Below are 27221 nucleotides of genomic sequence, written 5' to 3'. Positions count from 1 at the left end.
ACCCTTGGTACAGGGACCCTCTATCCGCAACCCGAGGACGCGTTCGGTGGCTTTGTCATAGGCCCTTCGGTTTGATTCTAGAGGAATCGAAACCGAACCGAAGTTATATATATATAGTAACGTAATGTAAAGAAAGAGGCATAGAGACCTTATAAGCGAGTTGCGGCGAAATCCTGCGGTCTTCCTTATGGCAGACTTTTAATTATATATATAATTAAAAGTTTGTCATAATAGGCCGTAAGTCTACAACGTAAATGGCAACGTGATACGGATAAGGCCAATTTTCACCTGAGATGTTCGTCTTATGATAAGGAACTTAAAAATGGGTGCCTTATAGGTTGGAGTGGATGCGTTGAGCGGAGGCGAGCAGGCAAAGGTGTCAGTTTTTGACAGTTAACTAACGTGACTCGGATAAGCTTGAACATTGCTGTACATGTAGCGGGTGACATTTATTACCGTGACGAAAGTTAAGTTTTCCGGGAAAGTTAAGTTTTCCGGACCCAGCGTGGGGTCATCTTACATTTTTCTATGGGTATTGGTGTAGACATTATAAATACTTCGTGGTACATTTTTAATGCCGTTCTATAATGTATACTCGGAGGTACTCTTACGCTATTTTGAAATACAATTGGTTGAGCTTCATTAAAATTAGAGCATATATTACAGCAATTGAGAAATTAAAAATGATATAATAGATTTTATGCTTTCACGATGATTCATTTTGATAAAAAGAGAAATTTCGGGTTTCACTCGTGTAAAAAACTACGAATTTTTTGCCGACGTTTTGTGAACATTGCATTTCACATGTTCAGGGCTGACCTGAAACTGAGGTATCAGGTCATGATGTTCTTAGGTATACTTTCTACGAAGCCTGTGATTGGCCAGAGCGCCCCACCGTGGGGACTGGTCGAACTCGATTGTTTTAACCTTGTTATTATAAGCCTTCAAAAAGTAAAATTTGTCATCTATTATTGTTACTTTTTAGCTATTTACGTCGTTTTTTTCATACAAATAATTACTACTGGAAAATTTTAATATTTAACATGACTTTCTAAACTATTTTCAATTGTTTAAACAAATTTAAATTATTTAAACAATTATTTGTTGTAAAAAAATATAAGAAATAATCGTATTTTCTCATTGAAATGCAATATTTGGTCATTGTTTGTAGTATTTTTTCATACATTTCTTTTCATGTTTAATAAATTTCTATTTGTTCAAACAATCTTTATTTGCTAAAGTAGTTTTTTCCGATAGCTGAAAAAATGAAATAAAATAGAACACATACCATTGTTTCTCACTGTATAGTATATAGAACGAATATATTAACCACTTTTTAATTGTTTAAACAAATGTAATTTTGTTAAATTATTACTTATCCAAAAAAACTTTTAAAATTATAATTTTTGAGTTAAACCTAATATTGAATGATTTCGAGGAATAGCAAATTTTGCCGAAAGCTTTATGTTATTGTTTGTACAATTAATTGTTTTTTTCATCAAATTTACTGCTCCCCGAAATCATTTAAAATTATTTTTATCTCAGAAAATACGATTTTAAAAATATTGTAATAGAAATAATTTTTGAAACAAATTATATTTGTTTAAACAATTGACAAATGGTCAGTATATTCTTTTTATACACTACACAGTCAAAAACATAATTGTATGTGTTTGATTTTATTTCATTTTTTTTAGTTGTCGGAAAAAAACTGCACAAAAAAATGTCTATTAAATTGTATAGAACTAATCCAATAGTAGAGGATACGGTGGGTAGTTTAATAAATGTTGAAATAGTTTTTGCTTTACTTCGCTTTAAACTATGCAACGAAATGTGTACCAATGTTCTATAAAATCTAAAATACAGTCTATATCGAAGAAGTCTCGAAACTATAGAGAACATTTCTATAAAATAATAACCGATTTTTCGCCGCAAAAAATTAATCCCTTGTATTATTATATTATTACTATTATACTCTAATATTTAGTACATGTTTATGTACCTAATTATTTACTATTACACCATCACTACACTGTTCATAATCGCAAGCTATGAAAATTTTTATTTGCCGCGGGGTTCAAACCCTATAAGTTTCGCATTCCTAATTCCTAACGTCTAAAGCCTCTTAGCTAACCTAGCTGGAAGTATTACAAAAAAATCTGAAATATAACCAACAGCTGTGCACCGCCGTCTGCAAATTTCTGTGAACCATTCTATAAAAAATATTGTTGCGCTCATAATAATATATGTACTAAGATTTTAAATTTCAGAAATGTTGCAAATTATTATTCAATATTTTATGTGATCGAACAACATTTAAATTAACTTCAAAAATATTTTAAGATTACAAATAAGATACAAATTTCCGAAGATTTCAAGATATTTAACAGACTTTAAAGACTCTGTTTGCGCGAAGAAAAGGGAAACAGGGTGAACCTCGAAGCCTTGCAATGCGCAACGCGAAACTCAGGACTAAACGTCGCAATGCTTGATTTGAATATTGCAGGAAATGCGCGCTTCTCGGCTGTCGAGAGAACTTGCAGCGAGACTGGACGCTGTTCGAATCCTCTGGATTGAAGAAGCTCTTCGCGAGCCTTGCCGAGAAAATAGGCATGCGTGAATATAGTGAATTTTTTGTTGGGAATTTATTTCTATTGATTTGGCAGTGATATTCCAGAGCAGTAAATTCACATATTATGAAAAATGTGACTGTCATAAGCGAATGGCATAAAGAAATATCGCTATTTGTGTAATTTTTTTTATTGACTTACGGCTAGATAAATTGCAATGTAGAAAATGTACTATATATTTGTGTTTTAATCATTAATTCTTAAGACCTTTTGTTATTTATTCTACAATCATTTTTTTCACATTTTATTTCAAGTTCCCAGTATCTTTGCACTGAGATATAAAAAATAATGAAGAACGACCATCCTTAAAAAATTTTTTATTAGTTTTCTATCAAATGCTTTCATTTTTAAATAATATATCCTTCACTTCTGAACAAATATTTTAAACTTTATACCAAATTAGTTTAATTTTAAAGCAAAAATATGAATTACAAACAAAAAAGTTAATTTTAATCCCAGTAGTTTAATTTTAAACTAAAATAATCAATTTTCCACACAAAATACATAGAATAGATAAATTTGCGTTTCAAGGTTTAATTTTCATCCCACCAAAGCGAATTTTGCAACGAAAAAATTACATTTACAAGCAAAGTGATGATTCTTCTAGTATTACAAATAATGTTGTAACTACACACTTGAACTTTAAACGAACTAGTTGTGTTTTCAATGAAGATTTATTTTCTAGAAACAAATTAGTTTAATTTTTCATGTACTTCAGTTATGAACGTTCATATGAATGGAATAAAAAAATTATTTTTCTAATTTTTTCCCCTAAATCAATTGTAAGGGCAAAAAATAATATTCTGTCGGCAAGAATCGTTGAATGACAAGTTTGATTGTCGCTATTTAAAATTTTTTAAATATAAAAACGTCAAAAATCCTCTTTTTACATTCTCATTCATACTGAGAAGATATTAGTTTAATGCGAAAAATGACTTTCGCGATATTCATCAAATGTCCACGTTTTGAGGCCCTCTGAATCAGAAAACCAGTTTTTATGTCGAAGTGTACCTGCCTGTATGACGTCGTCATCATCGTTGTTGTTGTTGTGGTTGACTGTATACTGAATACATTTTTGAGGCCACTTTTTTCAAAATGTCAAAATTCTATCGACAGCCATTTATAGTGCATACAATTATGAACAATTTATCCCAATGACTTTTTAAAATAAAATTAAAAAAAACCAAAGTTATAGGATTTTCAAAATCCAAAAAACCAAACAAAAATGGACATTTGAAGTAAAAAAAGCATATGGACAAAAGTAAACAGGAGAAAAACGTTAATTTTCCAAGGCCCTGCAAGATAATTTTATTAACTTTTTGAATTTTGTTAAAAGAAATAAAAAATTTAAATGTTTATAGCACAAAAAATAATGAATTACATTCTGATTCATAATGAACTTTCGCGAATTTCATCAAATTTCGATGTTTTGTGGTCTTCTGTGTCAGAAAAACAGTTTTTTACGTCGGGGTCTGTCTGTCTGTCCGGCGTCGTAGTCGCTGTTGTTTTTGATAAAATTTTAGATAAAAATTTAAATAGTTTAAACAAAGAAAAATACGAAAATAGATAGATCGACAAAAATTGTGCAACTAAAAGAGATCTATAAATTTGTCATGAATTACTTTTTTTTAGGATAAGCATTTTTTGTTTTATTGATGAAAAAGAAAATTGAAAATCAAAAAATTTAATTGTGTGCAAACGATGCAAGCTCCGAGAATAAATGAGATAACATTTATTCAGCGAACAAAGATTTACAAATTTTTTACGAATATTTTTTTGATAGGAAGAGGAGATTTTCTTTGATCGCAAAAAACAAGATTGAAAATTTAAAAAAGTAAAATAAAAACAAGGTAATAAAGGATTATAGATTTTATGCTTTCACGTTGATTCATTTTGATAAAAAGAGATATTTCGGGTTTCACTCGTGTAAATAACTACAAATTGTTTGCCGACGTTTCGTGAACATTGCAGTTCACATCTTCAGAGCTGACCAGAAACTGAGGTATCAGGTCATCTTGTTCTTAGGTATACTCTCTACAATGCCTGTGATTGGCCAGAGCGCCCCACCGTGGGGACTGGTCGAACTTGATTGCCCAATCAAGTCATTTTTAAAAAATCCGGGAGAACGGAAAGCCAAATCGGAATGGTATTATATCCATTGTCCCTAATGATGTTATTAGGGTGTTTTAAGATTTCGATTGTTTCTCTATGTTTTCTTGGAAATTTGATGTGTGTTTTTGCAATGACTGTCGTTTCATCAAATAAAATGTTATGTCCTGTTTCGATATGATGTTCAGCTAGTGCTGATTACGTGAAATGTTTTAGCCTGACTTTACTTTCATGTGCCTTCATACGTTTGCTCACCGCTCTCCCGGTTTCTCCAATATAGACTTTGTCACAAGAACAAGGGATTTTATATACTCCTGGATCACTGAGGGGTGCCTTTTTATCTTTAGGGTTATTTAGTAGTTGTCCTATTTTCGCAGGTGGCTTAAATATGGTTTGGATGTTGTGTTTGTTGAGAATTCTTCCTATTTGTTCTGTGACACCTTAGATGTAGGGTAGGGTGGTGGTCATTTTTCTCTATCTTTCTTTTGTCGGTTGTGTTGACTTTTTTGAGTGTGTTTTCTTATTGCTTTATCAATTTATTTGTTTGTGTAATCTTTCTGTATTAGGATTTGTTTAACGTTTTGTAATACCTTTTCTAAGTTATCTTTGTCTGTTATAGAGACAGCTCTGTATACTAGGGAGTTGATGGCTGATTGTTTTTGAGATGGGTGATGGTGGGAGGAGGCATGTAGGTATCTGTTTGTATGCGAGGATTTTCTGTAAACTGCATGTCCTAATGTGTTATCAGATTTTTGGTAAACTAATACGTCCAAGAAAGGCAATTTTCCGTTTTGTTTTATTTCCATGGTGAACTGGATATTAGGATGTAATTAATTGATAAAATCGAAAAACTTATTTAGTTCATCTCGTCTATGTCGCCAGATGACAAATGTTTCATCAGCGTAACGGAACCAGAATTCTGGTTTAATTTCGGCTTGGTTGAATATTTTAGTTTCTAGAAGTTCCATGAAGACATTGGCTATTACAGGTGAGATTGGGGATCCCATTGCTGCCCCTGAGGTTTGTTCGTAGAATTGGTTATTGAACGAGAAGTAAGTATTATTGAGACAGTGTTTTATCAAAGGTATGAGCTCGGAAGGAAAATTTGTGAAAGATTTAATAATATGAATTATATCCGAGATTGGTACTTTCGTAAAAAGAGATACTATGTCGAAACTCACTATGATGTCTTGGGGTTGAATGTGAATCTGTTGTATCTTTTTAATAAAGTCAAATGAATTTTGGACGTGAGTGATGGAGTTTCCTTTAAAAGGATTTAGTTTTGCAGCAAGGAAACGTGCTAGGTTGTAAGTTTATTGCGCTGACGATCGGTCTGAGTGGAATGTTTTCTTTGTGGATTTTTGGGAGCTCATAAAGTCTTGGAGAGATGGGATTAGTAGGTATTAAGTTACATATTGTTTGGCTGTCAAGTTTAGTCTTTGAGAAGAGTTTTTGTTTTGCTGACTATTGTTTTTTTGGGGTCCTTTTTAAGTTTTTTGTATGTATCTTCAGTTAGAAGGTCCATGATTTTGTTGTTATAGTCTTCTTTATTCATTATTACTGTTGTGTTGCCTTTGCCTGCGGGTAATATTATAATATCTTTATTTTTATTGCGTTCTTTAATTGTGGGTTTTTCATGTTTTCTTAAGTTTGAGGAGGGAACTTGAGCTTGGCGTAAAATTTTTGCCGTCCTGCGTCGTATGTCATTCGCTTTTTCGGGTGGAAGGGTATATATTGTGGATTTTAAATTGCTGATTATTTCTTCTTTTGGGATTTTCGATGGAGCTACAGCAAAATTATGTCATTTAGATAAGGCTGAAATCATTTCATTCTTGAGAGGGTGGTCAGAGATGTTTGCTTTACTGAAAGAAATTTGTCAAATTTTGTTTTTTGTTTTTGGTTGGAAAGCTCTTTAATCCGTTGGGATTGGTCAAACGATATGCGGTCCAATGTGGACCAAATTTCAAATCTGAGGGTATTTGATAGGAAAAGGTGAAGTTTTATTAGTTTTTTAGAGGTTGTGTGCAAAAGAAATTTGGTATGTTGTATTCTTTCTTTCACGAGAAGCAAACTTGTATTATGCAGAATCGATTTGGGTTAAGGTTTCAGTAAGAATACTCTCTCCGTAGAGTTCCTTGATAATAGATTTTATGCTTTTACGATGATTCATTTTGATAAAAAGAGATATTTCGGGTTTTACTCGTGTAAAAAACTACGAATTATTTGCCGATGTTTCGTGAACATTGCAGTTTACATCTTCAGGGCTGACCTGAAACTGAGGTATCAGTCATGTTGTTCTTAGGTATACTCTCTACGATGCCTGTGATTAGCCAGAGAGCCCCACCGTGGGGACTGGTCGAACTTGATTGGCTAGTTCGACCTGTCCCCACGGTGGGGCACTCTGGTTAATCACAGGCATCGTAGAGAGTATACCTAAGAACAGTATGACCTGATACCTCAGTTTCAGGTCAGCCCTGAAGATGTAAACTGCAATGTTCACGAAAAGTCGGCAAACAATTCGTAGTTTTTTACACAAGTGAAACCCGAAATATCTCTTTTTATCAAGGTAATAAGAAAAGTTTTTTTTTTTTTTTGACAAAATGGTGTTGGTTTTTACTTTTTACGAATAAAACAAAATATAAAAAAAAGTAACGTTTTTCTTCTGTTCTTTTTTCCAATAGCACGATTTAATTGGCTTTAAATATCTGTTTTCGTTTGATTTTTTTGATTTTTTAAATGCTACAAGTTTGGTCATTTTTCTTCAATAAAAGAAAGTCAAAGGGTTAGATTTTTTGTATTTTTGTATACTAGAAAAAGCTGTAAATAGAATTATCAAATCCTGGAAAAAGATGGTATCAAAAATTTTGGAAAAACTCTAACTTTTTGAATTTCGATTAAAAATTAGTGGTTAACGAACTCAGTCCTTCTTTTTGTTCCCTCAAACTCTGTGCCAAGGAAAAATTCGATGCGACTAGTCTTTCGATAGTTATACTTTATATAGACGAGGAACACGCCCGGAACTGCCTCGTTTTTAAACCCTAAGATGATAAAAAATGTAAAAAAATTCCCCAAATTCCAGACCAAATAATTTGATTATAAACTAAAACAAAACTAATTTTCAAGTAAATATTTTACTTGTTAGGGAATCAAGTCTATTTTGAACTGAAATAATTAATTTTTCAGTAACAAAATTTACTTTTAACTAAATAGTTTGATTTTGAACAAAAAATAACTATGAGTTTGAAAGAATTTGGTTGACTTTTTCATCTATTTCTTCTTCAATTATTATTTGTTGCCTACAATCAGATGAAAAGTGACGTAGTTTTGAAGTCTGGTTTTCAATTGTGAATCTTTTTCAGGCTCATTTACCATAGAATTATTCATGAAAAAATATATTTCTGTTCAGTCTTAAATGAAAAGTAATTACATTTCGAACCGAAGAGATGAAATTTGAACTGGCTAAATTTATGAATCACTCACAAATATAATTCAAAAAGAAAAAAAAGAATTTTCAGACATAGTCGAATTTTCAAAAAAAGTATGTGAATATTCAACAAAGTATATAAATAGATTAACTACAGATCATTTGTAATATAAAAATTGAAAAGTAAAGTTAAAGTAAAGCCCACAAATAATGTGATATATTTAACTATATAGCGTGTGACGCAGTGTCATCTAATGAAATTTATATTCTGCTTTATGAGCGCTCCGAACAAAGAAACTCTTCTCCTCTTCGTTATAATGCAGCCTATAGTTCTTGGGAACGGTTCAGATATCGAATAAAGTATCTATGATACGAGTAGGCGCTCGCTAATGATGGAGTCGAAATGATTTTTGCCTGAAGCCCTGATCGGCTAGCTTCGCTGCTTTCGCATGTTGACGAAGTAGCTCGCATCTGGCAACGTTGAGTTTCCCGGTGGACTCTTGATCACTCGTCTCAGCTCTCGCGAAACTCGCGCAGATCATCCTCGCTCGTAACGATGAGAATATATAAACAGGAGAAGAGCTGTCGAGGAGCGGATTTTCCGCTCTTCACGTATTTGGCTCTCAGTCCCTGCTCGATATGTCGGGAGATTACCAGTACACGATCCTGTTTCCCATCAACCGGTATTAGAGTTTTTCGGGCGGATGAAAATTTTTCTCGCACACTCTGTCATACACGTCGAGCCTTCTTCGGTGTGATCGTACCCAGTGGTAGTTGCGGTAGTCGACAATGAGGAGTGACGAGCGACTCCTCTAAACTAGACACCTCCTGGTGGTCGTCGGAGATAGGACGAGGTACCTCCTGGTGATCGTCAAAAAGGAGACGGGATACCTCCTGGTGGATGTCGGCAATGGGACGGGGCACCTCCTGGTGACCGTCGGTGATGGGCACACAATCCCATCCAGCACGTATCACTTAAGGACTTCCCATTAGGGCGCCTAGGGTTGTATCCACTGAACGTGTTTGTGTAAGCAAGGCAACAATGATTGGCAGATACCGACTTTTGATTTTTTCGGAAAGAATAGAACTACGTTATAATTGCTCTTAAAAGAGCAGACTTTATATTGTATTAATGATCCAAAGTGGATTCAGATGAATGCTTTCAAGGGTTTTTTAATTTAAAGGCTTATAATAACAAGGTTAAAATAAAAACTTTTTGTATTTTGTTAAAACATGGAAAATTATAATTTTGATCGAACAAGAATAAATGAAAAATTTATAATTTTAATGAAGCCCAACAGTTTGTATTTTAAAATAGCATAACAGTACCTCGGAGTATACATTATAGAACTACATTAAAAATGTACTACGAAGAATTTGTAATGCCTACACCAGTGCCCAACGTAAATGTGAGATTATCCCACGCTGGGTCCGGGAAATTGGACTTTCGTCATGGTAATAAAGTTCGAATATATACCTGGAATGTAGTACCTTTTCTCTTCTAAAAATTTTTCGAAAAAATTACTTGTAAAGAAAAACGGCTTTTTAAAGTTATGGTATTTCTTTAATCGAATGGGTCAAGTTTTTCTTTCAAACATTTTCCTTTAAAATCAATTCTAAGAAATTTCATCTGAATGTCCGGCGACTTCGAGGCCGCCTGACAACATTTTTGCATCCAGGTAAGTGCCTAACGATGCGCAGGTACTATTTCTAATATCGTCCCCTACATGAACACCAATTTTCCACCCTATCCGAGTCACGTTAGTTCACTGTCAAAAATTGACACCTTTGCCAGTGCGCCACCACTAAACGCATCCATTCCGACTTACAAGGGACCCATTTTTACTTTTCCCATCATCAAACGAACATCTCAGGTGAAAATTGGCCTTATCCGTACCACGTTGCCATTCATGTTGTCAGCTTACGATCTATAAGGACAACCGCAGGATTTCGTCAGAAGCAGGTAATAATCTGAAAAACTACACTCGATCCCAACGAAATCGCGGATAGGTGGTACAACCGTCGCAACTCGCTTATAAGGTCTTTATACCTCACTTTCTTTTTATTATTCTTAGCTAGCGTATTTTCTTCCTCTGGTGCCGAACATTCGGTAACGAACATGGTTCACTTCTTTGACTCAAGGAGATCTATGTCAGTTCTCGAATATGCAACCGAAACAATTGTGCATGACATACCTTGCAGCTATCATCCGGACTGTCTTGGATCAAACAGTGGCGACGGTATGTTGAGGTGGAAATGACCCTGTCTTGACGTGCCCAAATGAAATCCTCTATGCCCGACTTCAATCCGGGTGATTAAAGGAAACCAAAAGTTAGTTCACACGACATCGACTGATCCTCCACATTTTTGTGGAAGATGCCGTGCATTCTCTTATCGAGCAGCTGTTCACGGAAGTTCATCTCCTGTGCTTTCTTAATCCGGGTTTTAGGAGTGCGTTCTAGAGATAGATCAGATTTTATACATTTTGCTCATCTTTTATACTGAAGTGAAGTCCAAATGTTTCAGCAGCCTTCTCCGCTGATTTGTACAAAAGCGCTCCTTTGCCCACTTCTTCGTCCTTGCTGACCATTTTAAGAAGAGGGTTCATAATCCTGTTGTGAAGACATTCAAGATTTAATATTCCCCGACCACCTTGACGGCGTGAGATGTTGAGTCGCGGCATGTCGCGCAAATGTATGGTATGGCGCTTCAATCGACGAGGTCAGGGTCTTCAAGAATTCCATTAAGTTTTCCTCGCTTTAAATAAACCTTGGCGCATTTTTCTAATCTGAATTTCATTCCGATTTCCTTAGTGTGTCGTTCGACAATCCCTAGAGCTAGATTTAGTTGCTCTTTATTTGTGACCTTGTGCTTTGATATGCAGATTTGCTACAAAAGTACCCCTAGAAATGGCGAAGTGCTAGAGATAGTGGAAATAATGTGAGGCAAAAGAGGAGTGGGCTCGTGGTTTCGCCCTGGAAGACAATACGCTGAAAGGTGACTTTGTTAGTTGTCACGCGATTTTTGTTAGATTAGATGGTAAATCTGGTTTTTCAAAGTGTCATCCATCTCTCTGTGCACCTCGTGATTTGCGGATGAACCTTTAAGCTTTCCAAAAGATAGATGATAAGTTTATGGGAGCTTGAATCGAAAGCTTTCCGGCAATCAATCTAGGCCATCGGTAGCTCACGCTGGTAGAATGCTGCATCTTTGCAGGAACATCTATCGATGAGCAGGTTCTCCCGATATCCTGCCACGCCGTTCTTTGAGCCGCGTTGCTCATACATTCAATGTCACACAGGTCCGATTTTCGAATAATCCTATCATTTAGGATAGCTGTAAAGATCTTCTACAGTGTCTTCAGACAAGTGTTAACCTGTCATTTTTCGGGCCAGCTAAGTCCGGGTCATGAAGCATCGCCTTCTGCCCTCCCCCCCCCTCTCTCTTTTTCACGAAGAAGTGGAAAAAGAAGCGTTTTTCAGCCAAGCAGCGGAGGAGGCTGCTAAAATATTCGGCCTTGCCTTAAATATCAGGGATGAGCAAAATTCACCAAATCTTATCCATTTAGAGTACTCGCTCCCGAAAGCCCGGGTTAAGAAAGCTGAAGAAAAAAACTTTCGTGAAAAGCTCCTGGGCAAGACGATGCACTTTATCTTCCACATGAATGCGGTCGCTCAGTCGATGTCGTATGCGTTAACGTTTGCTTTCCTTAAATTACCCGGATTGAAATGGGGCATGGAGGGTTTCATTTTGGCATCTTAAGACGGTGTCATTTCCACTTCAGCATACCGTCGCCACATTTTAAACCAAGAAGTTTCCGATGATAGCTGCAGAGTGTTACGCACACCCTGATTATCTAGGACACATACTATCTAGTTATCCAACTCATGCGGGAACCACTCAGATCCAAGGTCACAATGCGGCATTAGCCCTAAAACCGCTCCGCCAAATGCACCTAGGGAAATAGAGTCAATTGTCGAAAATTAGAAGTGCTGCATATACTGGAACTTCTTATTCTCGACAATTGTTTCTGTTGTGTACTCGAGGCCTGGCATAGGTCTCTTTGACTTCGAAAAACAAACTATGTTCTTTCTCGAATGTTCGGCACCAGATAAAAAAAAACATCATAGCTAAAAAAAATGAAAAGAAAGAGAGGAGTTGCGACATTTATATCAGGAATAGTCTGTTAAACTAGTCCTGAGCATGGGTGCTCTTGGATGTGTCAAGCTTTCACTGATTAATGGCCTGAAAATCATTTTGCCGGATCATCGTATTGAGTCTTAACGCGACCTCGGCTCCCTGTACCGAGGGCTTCTGAAAAATACGGTTACAATTTTTAATAAGCAGTCGCAGAAAATTGTGCCGAAAACTGAATGGCACCTGGCCAAGGTGTCTTAAGGGGGTCTCCTGGTGTGAAGCTCGAAAGAAGGTGATTTTTCGGGATGTTTTTTTTTACAAAAAGGAAGTGTCATACACAGTTCATTTGAAAGGTGTATTTGAGGCAACTTTTTAACAATATTAAAAAAAGACTTGAAAAAGTTACAGAATGGCGGAGTGATCCAAAGTGAACTGAAGCTTATCGCTGAGGAATTGTTCCGATTGCGTACACCATAGCGTCCGTAATTGTCAACTGAAAAAGAAGTTGCTTTTTTACAATTATATGCTTGTTTACTCTATAAGAACCTCAATTACCCAGTGCCCACCAAAAATAAATTTATTTTTTCACGTTTTGAACTCAAAAATGAAATTTTAACTCGAAATTTTTATAATTTTTTGTTTACTTTTAATTATGAAAAACAACACAAGTTGCAAAAAAATGATTCTGAGAAAACACGTTTTAAAGATTTGGAACGCGACGAGCATCCAAGCAGCACTTCCGTGCATTTCTACCCGGACAGTAGGTCTATGCTGATGATAATCAACGATATCTCCATAAGAGCCCTTTTCATGCGGATACCCACATATATAGTTTCAAATTTTCTAATAATATTCTTTGATTTAATTTTAATTTATGTTTAATCCTAATTATCCTATTTTTTAGGAGCTGATAGCCTCTGCAGCCGTCTCACGGAGAAGATTTATTCAAATTATAGTCATAAGTTAGTTCTCGCACATATGCCATTATTAATGGTGTGCCTCGATGGTTTGGGAAAACTTGCTCAGAAGTTTCCCAACATTGCAAGCACCTCGATTTATAATTTACGAGATTTTCTTGTAACCCCTTCACCAATCCTCCTCAAACTTCATCGGCAATGTAGCGAACGATTGACGAAAAATCAGTTCAAAGTAACACGTAAGTAATATTTTTATCATTAAATTCATAGATTTATTACATTAAAATAAATGAATAAATAATTTGTATTGTTTAGTACAAGATAAGGAGGTGCGAGAAAGTGATACGAAACATACTGCTTCTTTAACGGAAATGGCCTTTGAAACTTTGAGAGACTCGGCCATTAGAAATCTTTGTGTTGCTTTAGAAGCTGCACATTCTGTAGATCCAGATTGTGTGCCTGCATTAGTTGCAAGTGTGTCAAACAGACTGTTCACTGCTGAAAAGAACGACAGGTATGTTACTCAGTTCAATATCTATTTTAATTTTTTCTTGTAATGCATGCACGGAATGTTCGCTTTTCGAGGCATGTTTAGCGTGTCGGAAGTGGACAAATCTGAAACTATAGTAAAAAGCAGTTATCAAAAAGCTTTATCTAGCTACTGTGCTTGCGCTCCTTGAGCAAGATTACTTTTTTCAGCTGTGGCGGTGGCGCAATTCGTTTCTTAATTACTTTTCATGACTATCGTAATTATGACCCCACTTCTGGCATTATGAGTTAACGCTTAACAGACGGTTTGTGAGTACTCGATAGTGATTGGATTAACTCGAAGTGATCAGTTATCTAAAATTACTGAAAAACATTGGGCATCTTAAACTTCCAGAAATTTGCAGTAATTTATGAAGGGCCTAACGGAATAAAAATTGAAAGTACTCTCCCAGATATCCGGTTCAAATTCATGCCATAAATTCACAAATTTATTAATGGATAGAGATAGATTCATAATATTAATGACTTTAGTATTTAGTCTTGCATTTCAAGATGCTCTTTCTCAACTTGGTACGAATTTTCTATGCGTAATTGAGGGCACGGATTCTATAACATAATAAAAAGGCATTTTTTTCTTTCGCACAATTACTCTTAATAGGAAAAATAAAAAACTGAAAAATTTGCATCTCCAAAATCAATGAGTTTTAAAATATAAACCGCCATAACTTGGCCAAATGTTCGACAAAAAGTATCGAGGAAACTTTCAGTTTAAACAAACTTTTAGTGAGCCATTTGTTTCTTTGTACTTAATGAAGATTTGGAGAAAGTTTCAGATGGATTCATCTAAAACTGATGGAAATATTAATTTTATAAGTAAGCGTGCGACGCCACCATCATTAACTCTGCGAACACAAAGCATCATCGGGAAGCGTACTCGTCATTTTACTTTTCAAAATTTGTTTTTAGAATGTCTTAAGGCCATATGATGAGTATAACAGCTGATCAAGTCAGCCCTAAGATCAATATTTTTTCACCCATATTGAAAAATAAAACTTTAAATAACGCGGAAATTTTTTTCGGGAAATGTTAATAAATATTAAAGGATCGTTTGTGGTCTTGCAAAGAGTTGGAGGAAGAAAAAAGTTTATTAATGCAAATAATGATTATCTACGGATACATTTAGGTTTTACAGCAGAAGTTTGACTTTAACTTTCTCTGACGGTAATCATGCACTCTGCTTTACTTACAGACCCCTAGAAGTTCGAAGTTGTCTCCTCGCTGCGCTAGTGCTGCTTTGACACAGCTGATACCAGACTGATATGTATGTCAGACCAAACATGTTTATTTACATTTCAAGTGCAAACATTAGTTTTTGAATTATTTGTGCATAATGTTCGTGAGCGATTTTTGTTGTTTTGCCCCACTTTGGTCAATATAAACCCCATAACTAGCCCATTCGCAGCATTGCAAATTGCTTGCAGGGTTTGACGACAACACGGTAGGTATCTCTCCAAAATAGTTATAAAAAAAAACTTTTTTCACTGTTCTAATTATTTAGGACCAGAGTCAGATTCTTGCATGCCTTCTATTTATCGTGCCAAACTTTTAACACGATATCTCATTCCGTGTGGACGTAAGTTGGGAAAGAAAACTTCCACTGGTATTTTCTTCAAAAAAAATTTTTTCTCAAAATTTCCACCGGAACAAAGCAGAGACATGGACTTTATTACCTCCTCATTCATTTCCCAAACTTTCAAAGCGATACCTCGTTTCGTTTAGACGTAAGTTGGGAAAGAAAAATTGAAGACCAGGTTCGGTCACGTGACCCTCTCGTCACATGGCCTTAAGAGTTATATTTTTTAATGAACGCCCCCCTTCCCCTCCCTCACGTACAAAATATCGGTATAACGAAATATTAATTATGAGCTTCTTAAATAAAGTGCATTTATCAGAACTATATTGCGGTATATTTCATATCGTCTGCAGACATGCAGCCTCTACGAGGATAATAATGATTTTGAAAAGAAAAATAGATAATGTCGCTTTTTTCAAATATTATTTTTTGTCCAGAAATATTAAAAAGTCGCATATTATACCTATTTTTGTGACGGGGTCAAGAAAAGATTTGAGTTTTTAAAAAGGAGTCGCTCTGACACGTAGTCAGAGCGACGTTTCTTTATTCTGAATAGTAAATAAGTTTAAGTAGAATTGACGCGATGAGACAAAGCGCTACGACATATAGCCCTTCAATCTTATCTAAAAGCGTTGGCGTATGCCACTGTTACACCCCCCTTGTTAGACAGAGTTTAGTCCCTAAAACCTTTGAATGGAAGGTAACCTTTTTATTTTTCATATGCAGAGATCTTTCTTCTACTGAAGGAATGTTAGAGTAAGTAACAGTTGGCGAAGGAGCATTATGCACATTGGTCTTTACGCAGAATACGCATACCTTTTTAGGGATATATTTTAATATCAATTCTCAGAATCCGCATCCATAGGATATATATAGCGTAATTAAAGTTATACTAGCATATCCTATGTATTTTAACCATTCGAACGCTTTCTCTGACCATGTTGAAAACCGATGATGACTCCCTATTTTAGTTAACAAATTCTCAGTAGCGTCTAAAATCAGTCTCATTTGTTTAATTACATCGACGTTTACTTCTCTAGGTAGAGTAATTAAATGTTCCTCTAATATATCTAGTACCTCGTAACAAAATTATATCCTTGACATATACCTAGGATATCTCGGCAGGTTATCAGATATCCTGAAAAATGTCCCAAAAATCTCCCAGGATATCCTTGGCATATTCCAAGGATTTCGAGCTTTCCGCCCTAACAATCTACTTACAATATAACACAAGTCACATTCTAATCATTTTAAAGTTTTCTGTTATTTCTGTTACCTCTAAATTGCGCAGTTTAGAGATCACACTTTTCAACCGCAAAATCAATTTTTATGATAAAAAGCAATCAAACTAATATTTACTTCCTTGGTTTGTATAATGTAAATGAGAATAGATTGTAATCCGACACGAATATTCGAGAAATTGTTAACTTTTTTTAAAGTGTCACTTATTACTGCGTGATAGTTTTCGCACACTGACAGTCATGATGGAATTTACCCGAAAGTGATTTTAGGGGGGACTTTACCATTATTGTGTTTGATAATGTTTCACTTTGCATAAAATCTCCGGAAAAATGCCTAATATTGTTCAATTATTTCTTATTTTATTGATACGATTGAATATAAATATAATTGGCAGCAGATACATCTGAATTGACAGTATTATACTATAAATTATGGAATTGGGATATCTTGGGAACATCCTTAGCATATAAAATTGGGACATTAATGGTAAATCCGGGGGATAGTCTGAGATATCCTTGGGACATTCCAGGGATATCGAGATTTCCACCCTGTAGGATATTATTTGTGATATCCCTAGGATCTCCTGGGATATGCCCACGATATCCTGGGAGATAAATGGGATATCCCGCCGATATCTCATTCTGTGAGGGAACTTTCGCTATGCAGTTTAAAAGGTGAAAATCTACACTAAGCTTCCTCTTGTGATTTCTTAATTATACTGGCATCGCAATTGTTTGTATCTGTTAGCCTATAATCTGGTTGCTGGGATTTCTTTACAATCGCTACATTGACTTCGCTGATGCCGATTGTATGCTGATAACTCTCGAGGTCGATGTCGAGGTGATACCTAGTTCTATGTATCAATGGTGTCTGTTAACATTTGCGGTGTTAATATCTGAGGGTGCACAATTCCATGTTTCATATTATTTATTCCTGTTAATAATGTATTAATGTCCTCTGTTAGTTCTTCTATCAGAATTTCGCAAGTTAAGATTTTTGTTGTTACGAATAAATTCCTCGTATTGTTGTTGAGGCTTCTGCTGATTTTCTCATCGTTATTGAATTCTTGTTTTAATTGTGTTGTTAGCTCACCGTAATTAATCGAAGAAGAGTCCAGTAATACTTCAAATATTTTTGTATGATTCTGTAAGGCTTGAGCCATATTTTTATCATCCGTGTATAATTGAGCGAACTCTTCGTTAATGTGTTCGATGTCGTTATTACTGAAGTCCCAAATGTAGTTTTAGCGATATCCCCGATAGCGTTAGTTAATCCTCTTTTGTGTCGTTCGTTATCCATTACCTGGTTGAGTAGTTGCAGTTTGTTTCTGGCCCTCTCTTACCTTTCGCCTGTTTATGCAACCTCTTTTTCCTCAGCGCAGATTGAGTTACACGCTCGAATCGTGAGTCTCATTATGTCGCGAACTATATTTAACCTTTGTGCTATACTGGTACCATTAACTTCCAGGTTTCATGTTAAAGGTGGGCTGTTCCTGTTTCCTTAATAAATATATTTCCCTTGATGGGTATCAGGGTGTAATTTCCTTTCTTTATCCAGACTTGCGTCAGAATTATCAATAATGCCAAGATTTTCATTCTATAAAAAATAAGCATGATCTGGTAAGCGTGAATGCTCGTTCTTTCGGTGTTAAGCAATAATATATAGTTATTCTTGTCTAGTCTCTCTATTATAGTTGCGGGTCATTTCCAAATTGCAGAGACTTTATTGGTCGCATTATAGTTAATAAACTTAACCAGGTCTCCCGGTTCGTAAATTGATTGGGGTAAAACTATCTTGAGATCTTGGTACCTTTTATATTTTTCTTTCTGAAGTTTTAACTTTTCCTTTGCTTTTTGTAGGTACTGCTCGTGTCTTTCTTTCCACATGTCGAGCAGTTTTTGGCATTTTAAGTTAAGAGTGGTGGCCAGAGTTGATGGCAAATTAGCATCGGTTCTTCCCATTCACTTTGCACTCGCAAGCCAAAAATGGTCTCTTTTGACATCCTTCTTTCTCTATCTGGAATTTAGCAAAAGTAGTGCTTCTGATCTACGATATATCTAAAGCTTTGCCCTTGATGATTTACTGATTTTACTTTGAAATTATTTCCCTTATATTTTCAAATGTTCTAATTTTCTCTGTCTTCTCATTAAACTTATAAGAGTACGAGATTTATCCTGTTTATCTATTTATCTATTTCATGTCTCAATTTTTTAGGAGATACGGAGAAGAAATAAAAATTAAAAAAGTCAATTTAATTGAAAACGACTTGTCTGATTTTAATTGAAAAAAATCAATGTTATGAATATGAATGAGGCAATTTTCCAACAAAAATGTTAAAAATGTTGACGAAGGATAATTCCTTAGAATATCCACTATAACAAATATTTTTACAGAATTTATTCAAGTGGATCAACATGATGAAAAAATTGCTTTAACCTTTAAAGGACGGGAAAATTTCCGTTCAAATCGAGTTTTTATTGGACCAAAAATTTATGCATAATTTCAACAGAAAACTCATTTCAAGTCCCCGACCTGATAGGTGGTCGTTATATCGACCGCAACGTAAAGACCAATACAAAAAAACTTTTTATGATATTTCAGCATTATAGTTTGGTATACCCATATTTTTTGATGCCCTAAGTACGAAAAAAACAGTGAAAGAAATCCTGAAGGCACTCTTGACCTTGAAAAACACCATCTCAAGGTCATTTTTTACATCTTAGCGTTATGGTTGGCATACCCATGTTTTTTGAGGCGCTGAGTAAGAAAAAAATAGTGCAAAAAGTCCTGAACGCAGACGTGACCTTGAAAATCGAGATTTCAAGGTCAAGTGATACATTTATTTATTTGTTGCTATTTTAGCGTCAAAGTTGGTACGTGCATGTTTTTGTATGCCCCGTACTAAAAAATAGTGGCAAATATCTTGAAATCATTCTTGACCTCAGAATGACGATCTTTTTTCTACAAAAAGTGCAATGAACTCTAACTACGTCCATGAAGATGTACAATAGCTTCTTCAGTTCCTGTTATCTAAAATGAAGGTGAATGATGATGCCTACAAATTATAGCTTTATTGCCTGAGAGCGAAATGCAAAAACTCAAGAGGAAACTAATCGTTCCAGATTCATCGGATGAGAATTCTTCTAGTGATGATGCAATCGATAATTATTTCATCAATAAAACTGATTGCATTACTCGAAGCAAACGAAGTGATAAGCGTTTTCAAGTCGATGCATCTGCGTCTGTGGATGAATCTAATGGATCTGCATCTTCTGCAGAACCTGATCTAATTGAGTCATCTCATGACTCAAGTAGATCCCTCAAGCATCCCTCTTGGAATATGTCTCGAAAATACCTTGAAAGACCTCAAGTGAACGGAAAATGGTGTTTCCAATCCTATCATACATCCCTTCATTGATGAAAATCATGGTGTGCAGCCTAATGCTGGATTAGATGATAAAAGTTCTCCTGATAAAATTTTCAAGATATTTCGTGATGAAGAGTTCATGAATATATGTGCGCTAACGAATGTTTTCGTACTGAGCGCATCTAGATAAATGTATAAACCGAGTTTTTAGTGAAAAAATTTTTTTTGACCTTGGAATGATGATTATCAAGGTCAAAAAGTGTCCAGGATTTTTCTGACTACTTTCTCCTTATTCAACGCACCAATTTTTGCCCGAAAACATCGAATAGTTAGTGTGCATTGGGTGGTCGATATTTCGACCACCCCCGTCCTCTAAAGGTTAACGACCTTGCGCTGCGGTATTGTGCATTGATTTTGTCAGCGGATGCTTTCGAACATAACTCTATTTAATTTTTTACTGTCAGAAAGGGTTTTAAAATAATTAATATTCACTATTTTGCAAGTGATTTATTTCAATAAATTATAAAATCTATATTATTCTCAGACGTCTCCAGACAATAGGTTTTTGATTTCCATTCTAGGTGCTTTATTTCGTTGAGTCCCCTTGCCTCTCATAAATCGGGATGCTCTTTTGTTGTGAGTTTTCAAGTCTCTCACAACTAGAAAATCTTATTATCATAGCTATTATCATCAACCGTGGTAAAGTATTATTTTCTTTTAAATATATCGCGGAGTATCTGAGCTGGCTAAAGAATTCTGAATAAGCACCCAGTTTGAGAAAGATCATAAATTACTGCAGCAACGTGTGAGCAACCATCGATAGTCCAATGCTAATTAAGATACGGTATGAGAATCCTGGCATGATTCTGTAAAATTTTTGTAAAATTTTCGTTATTTGGAGAATCCAGAATGTCTTCTGTCTTAGTAGATAACGAATTTGGAACATCTTTTTAAACGAACATTCTTTCTAAGATTCAATCTTTAGTTTTTACGTCAGAGTGCAGCCTTTCTCTATAAGTATTATTAAGAAAAGATGGAATCCTGAAATAGATTTCAACTTTTATCCATATTGTCTAGTTTATGATCTGAAAGACGATATTCCTGTTTAAGAATGCTATGTACAGCTTAATCTTCCCAAACAAATTTGGTTACAAAACAAAACTGATTGGATTCTTCTTTCGACAGTTGCTTTCTGTTACCTTTTAAGGCAGGCATTGATACCTTGAAAATTTGTTTTTCAACATCTTTTTTCAAATCTCGAATGCCACGATCAAGAACAAAGGTGTCGCCTTTCTTCGGGAACTTATTTAAACTATTTCGTTCTTAAACTATAGTTTTCAAGATTTCTGCATTGTTTTTATTTGCAGCATACGCCCGAAGCATATCTACAATTAAAACATCATCTGCAAAAATGGCAGCGCACGCGAGTTTTTTTATTAATGTGGTTAGTTAAAAATATGTAGTTACTTATTTAGAAAAATAGAAAAACTTAATTTTGACCGTCTTATAAATCGAACTGAACTAAAATCTTCTACAAAGATATGAGTGAAGTCAAAAAAAATAGTTTAAGCTTATAAAAAGCATATCTAAAATTTGGTACTTACGCTCTTAAGCCACGGCACCCTTCATATGTTATAGAGGATATTCAAGGTAATATTTGTGTCAAGTATGGTTGTTGTGAATCAATCAGACTTATGGCATGAATTTGAACCTGATATCTGCACGGGCAGGTTCTACATGCTTATGCCGCAAGGGCTTTTACCAGAAATTTCCAAAATATCTCTTAATTTATATTTTTAAATTTCCGTATAGTTTGTGTTTATTAGCGTTTCGTTTTAAACTATTTTGCAGACGGTAAAATTACAGTTCGACCGTGTTATCACGCCTAGCGCAAAATTATATAATTAGGTCAACCAATCTCACCTTTTTCAGAAATATGGATTTCGCGTGTCTAATGTAAGGAAAAATAAAGAGAATCCTGTTGAAAATAGTTATCTAAACATTGCTATGCAGAAACATGAAAATTTAGGACTTTTGATCCAGAAGTGCTAAAAATTGACTCAAAATTGGTTTAAAACAAGCATGCGAGGTCGGAATGTTTCCAGGAAAGCAGGAAATTATTAACCAAACTTGTTCTTGAGAGAGCCTTAGGGGCCCCCATAAATCTCGTAGCTAGATTTTGGTCACTTTTGAACCCCCGCGTAGTCCATCGTAGCTATTTTCCAGACCCCCCTCCCCTCCCCCTAGAAAACACGTGGTTTTTTATAATAAAAATTTCCTAAACGAAATTGTTAATACAAACAAAGTTTAATATTTTTATTCATATAAGTCATCAGTCATCAATCGAGTTGACAAGTGTATATTGAATAAAAGTATGTATGACGGCGTTTGCCGCCCTCTTCGTGCACTGATATTTGTTTCTCAAACCGAAAATTCCCTGCATTTGTTATAAAAAATGTCGTGGACCATCGGCGTAAAAACTAAACAGTTGTAACTCTTGTACGTAGACAGTACATGGATTGCAGTGGAAACAATCTAATCCTTCGAAAGCCGAATGTATGTGCCAATAATGCTCCTTCTGCATACCTGCTCCTATCAGTAGGACGGTCCGGCAGAGCCGTAGCCATGACTGTACTGCTCATCTTATACAAGTGTTGCAAAAATGTATCATGTGTACTACGGCATTATAGCTGACTTCAGACTCCGGTGATAGCTACCGCTGCTTCGCTTGAGCGGCGAACTTTAAATTCTTCGCGAATCGGCCATTTTTGACCTTAGTACACAATATATTATTTTCGGCCTTCTCTAAATGTAAAGTAGACATATTTATATTTATTCTCCCTATTCCATAAAATGCACTTCTTTAACCTAAAGATGTTAAGACATAGAGTGCATTAATTTTCAAATGTCTGTATCCTCTTTTCAGTGAAAATGATGAACGGCTGACAAATGAGCTGATTTCTACGAACATCGTAATTATGCTAGGACACGTAGCAGTTGGCTTGAAAGATAAGCCAAAGACAACGCGAACGATATTGCAATTTTTTCAACAACGTTTCTGTCGAAAACAGAGTTCTTTGGACGCACTTATTGTCAATCAACTGGGTTGCATGCTTATTGCGAAATGTGGAACTGGAGAAGGAAGCGAAAGAGAATCAGTTTCCCAAGTTTGTTTACAATCTAACTTAAAATGTTGAATAGCATAATTCGACGGATCCCTAATTATTTCATTTAAAATATTTTTCATAATTGAAAATCTTCATGTTGTAGGTTTACGAGGAAATAATGCGAATGTTCTGGATGCCACTCGTGCCAACAGATGACCGTCAAAAATATTTGCACGTCTCTTCTGCAGTTACTAACGCTCTCGCTAACATAGCTGCTAACATGCTGGGAGAATCTGAATTAGATGATTTACTCCTTCGTCTTTTGGAACTCTTCGTGCAGTTGGGTCTTGAACCTAAAAGAGCTAGTGATAAGTCTTCGAATAATGTAACAGCACCAACAGTAAGTAAACATTCCAAAAAACTTTATTTTACAAACCTTACAGCTTGTTCCATATATCTTCTTTTTTCAAAATTAATCACTTGCTTCGCGTATTTTCAGTCATAAGTGTAGATTAAAAAGAATTTAATTTAACTTTAATTAATTCATTTATATTTATAGTAGAGAGTCGACTAAATAGATCAACTATGTCAAAATGTTAGAATAGACAAATACTAATCTAATTGTACCATCTCAGCAATTTTACTCTACAGGGTTTCTCAGATTCAAGTGTCGGGACTTATATAGCTGTATATAAATAAAAAAAAGGAATCTAAATCGACTAATCAGGAGTGCGAAATAAACAGTCGCGCGTATGTGAGCGGAAGTATAACGTTCTCCCATCCCCGTTATCCCACCGTTAACCCCACCTCAGCGCCCTCTTAAGTTTACTTCCCCCCCATTTTCGATTTCTAATTTTTGCGATTTTTAATGGGCTAGTAAATGAACAAAAATCGACTTCTTGATAATAGTCTAACTTATAGCTATTGATGTAGAGAAAAACATATTAAAATTTCAGACCGATCGGTTGAATAGTTTCTGAGTTACACTGCCCGCCAATCGTAAAAACACTGTTTTAAGAAAAATACGTTCAAGTTTTGTGAAGCAATTTTTCGTGTATAACACCTACTCACCTTCAATCAGCTATGCCAGGTCCATTCAAAATCCCTTCTGACTCTTCAAGCAGATAGTCACATAGTAAGCCGAAGGGGACCGAATTACGGCGTGTGTATTATGAATAATTTTGACCCCGAGAATGGGGGCGCGGGGTACCCTTCAATAACACTGCGCATTTTCAACAACGCATTTTGGGAATTATTTATTCCATTATTTTTTCTTAAACTTCCAATCTGGACCAAATGTACTATTTCTGGCAGGCCAATTTAGATCCTTTAATAAAATAAAGATTATTTACGTATGTATACTTGACAGTACTTTTATTCATATTGGATAGTTCGCTTTCAATAACAAAAAACACGAATTGGGTTTTATTACCCCATGAACAGTCATCTAACTGCTAGTAAGATACAAAACTCGAAGTGTATATAGAAACAGATATTACAAACTGGCCTCTTTCTTCTCATTAATTCATTTTGCATGATATTGGGATATAATCAACTTACTTTATAATTTTGCACTTCAACTGTCCATCATTTGTTTTTCCAATTCGTATTTTGAGCTATTTCCAACTGAAACGCAATTAGCATTTTCCATTATGTACACTAGGGCGTATCGCAAAAAAAGTTGTTTGCGCGAAATTCTAATAGCAAATAAAAACTTTCTTTTGGGAGTCAAAAACGCTCCCCCAAAGTCGCATAAAAAAGTTATAAAATAGTTTCATACAAAAAGTTTCAAAAAAATAGAAAAAAGTCGACTTTTTTGCTATTTTCTTAGATTCATGGTAAATTTCTCGACTATTCGACCATATTATTTGTGATATACGTTAATAAGAATGTATTTTCAAATTGGTGCAATAATAATATTTAAGGAATGTTGGCATTAAAATCATTTTTATTGACTTTGAATTACAAGAAAATATTTAAAAGTGATATATTGCTCTTTGTTTGACAATAAAATTGATTTTCGGTATTTAAATTATCAGAAAAAATAGTTCGAAGCAAGTGAATTTGTACCTAAATAGCAGAAAATGATTTAAATATTTTTTGCCCTACCTAAATGACCTTAAAAATTTAAAATATCGAGAAAAAATCGACTTTTTCGCTATTTTCTTAGTTTTTCGACAATTTTTCTGAACTATTTGACCATTAAATGTCTGATATACGTTAAGAAGAATGTATTTTTAATATATTACACCAATAATATGCAGAATATCTATATTAAAATCATTTTTATTAATTTTGAATTAGAAGGAAATATATAAAAGTGATGTATTGCTCTTTATTTCACAACAAAATTAGTTTTCGGTGTTTAAATAAGTTAAAAATGTTATCTAGTGTATCTAGATTTACACTTTTACCACACGAGTATTATATACGTCTCAAAATATATGCTGAATAAAATTAAATGCTGATTTCTGACATTAGTTTTAATTTATTCCTCCTATTTTAATTTCGAAACAAAATCTTTTTTCGTTTAAAAACTGGGCAAGCTTTTTCGACTTTCGAATCTTGATCGGATGATTTCATCTCTAACGTTAGAGGAGTAAGCATGCCGAGATACGGATGTGACTTCTTTCACACACCTTTCCACTGCTTGAGTATGACATGGAAGATGAAAAATGTCTTTGGAAATGAGATGAATTACGTCCTTCGTTATGAATTTGGTGAGGTTCTCAATTGTAATCGATTTAGTTAATGGCGGTTCCGAAATTTTGCACTTCTTTCAGTCGATGAGTTCCGTGTAGTCTTTTGCGTTAAAATTCAACGAAGGAACCTTAAATTTTCTTAATTTTGATTTCCCAGTTGATTGTCTCACAGAAATTATTCGAGACGCTGCGAGCTTGCGGATTTTCTGTCTTTCGTCGCGTAGCATAGCGAGAAGAAGATTTTCTGGGTGATCAAAGTAGGCATTGTTTTGTATTACTTTTTTTATACATTCAGTGTGATCTTCCTTCAGGTACGCACTCAAAGAAATGCTTTTCCAGAACTGTTTCGGAGCATCTTTAATAGATGTTTGACACTTAATTTCGATCTACATTGGGACATATACTCTCATGATGAATTGAAGGAAAACTCTGAACCCAAATGATGGATTCTCTGCCCCAATTCACAGTGGGCCAGGAGACCCGATTTCGTGGCCAAAAGTCGATTCTTGAATTCGGAAAAATGAAATGGACTACTAAACTGAGGAAGAGTTGAAGTATTTTTGACGACAATTATACGTTGATTGATGAATTTTTGTTCCGATGATATAGGCACAAAGTAGAAAATCTTGCTTAAATTAGTAATGCTACTGACGTTCGTGGAATACGTTTTTTTATTCCAAGAAATCGATTCCAAACCTCCTACCTACATTTATTTTATCAATCAAAGTGTAAACTTTCTCTGAAGTCAATTGAATCTGGAATTGTCAATTGCAATTTAATACAATCATATTATTAGTGAATGTAGAACAAGATTATACAGCAGAGCACCTGCTTCCGATTGCTCATAACATGACATAACACAACATATTGAGTTCTAAAATATATGAATTTTTTCCTTAGGATGTGCACTTGAGCATAGGTGTGCTGCTTTTTGCTACTTTTCAATTATTTCGCTACTTATAGTATATATACATGGCCGCGCGCGACCATGCCATGGCGTGTAGAGCGCTGCGCTGCTGCTGGCTTACCTTCATTTGTTTTCCTAGCCGCATCAACGAGGACGTGCGAACTCACTTCTTTCGGCAATCCGCTTTCCGTCCACATTCCGTGCGTAGATATTAATAAAATATTAATGAACATAATTGATGTATAAAATATATACATGTTCAATATATAAACTTTCTGAAGAAGTTAACAAATTATTCTTTTCTCTTCTCCCTGTTTGTCACTGTCGTTCCCATATTGTGCTCCATATTTCAACATTTTGTCATATAAAATGACGAAATTCACTAAAAGGGAAGTTCTTGGAGAACTCCTCAAAACTGATAAGGTAGAAACAACTGTTTTCTATATTTTATCAACAATGGAATTGAATGTCAATAACATTGAAAGTGCAGATGTTGAGAGATTAAAAGCCTCTTTGAGAGCTCTCAAAAGTAGACGCTCTGAAAAATACAAAGCTGC

General features: G+C 35.0%; 1 protein-coding gene across 4 annotated transcripts in view; it reads left to right on the top strand.

Annotated features, from left to right (window-relative positions):
- Positions 1-27221, top strand: part of LOC117169281 (phosphatidylinositol 4-kinase alpha) — a 215076-nt gene that overhangs the window by 32187 nt on the left and 155668 nt on the right. For all 4 annotated transcript variants that reach the window (XM_033355575.1, XM_033355577.1, XM_033355578.1 and 1 more), the window contains 4 exons: positions 13205-13456; positions 13533-13731; positions 22875-23115; positions 23219-23455. In XM_033355575.1, coding sequence (XP_033211466.1) covers positions 13205-13456; positions 13533-13731; positions 22875-23115; positions 23219-23455 — 929 coding nt within the window. The remainder of the gene's footprint in view (positions 1-13204; positions 13457-13532; positions 13732-22874; positions 23116-23218; positions 23456-27221) is intronic.

This window comes from Belonocnema kinseyi, chromosome 3, assembly GCF_010883055.1.
Source record: "Belonocnema kinseyi isolate 2016_QV_RU_SX_M_011 chromosome 3, B_treatae_v1, whole genome shotgun sequence".
In the NCBI taxonomy this organism is placed as follows: domain Eukaryota; kingdom Metazoa; phylum Arthropoda; class Insecta; order Hymenoptera; family Cynipidae; genus Belonocnema; species Belonocnema kinseyi.
This window is presented reverse-complemented; position numbering and strand designations above follow the sequence as displayed.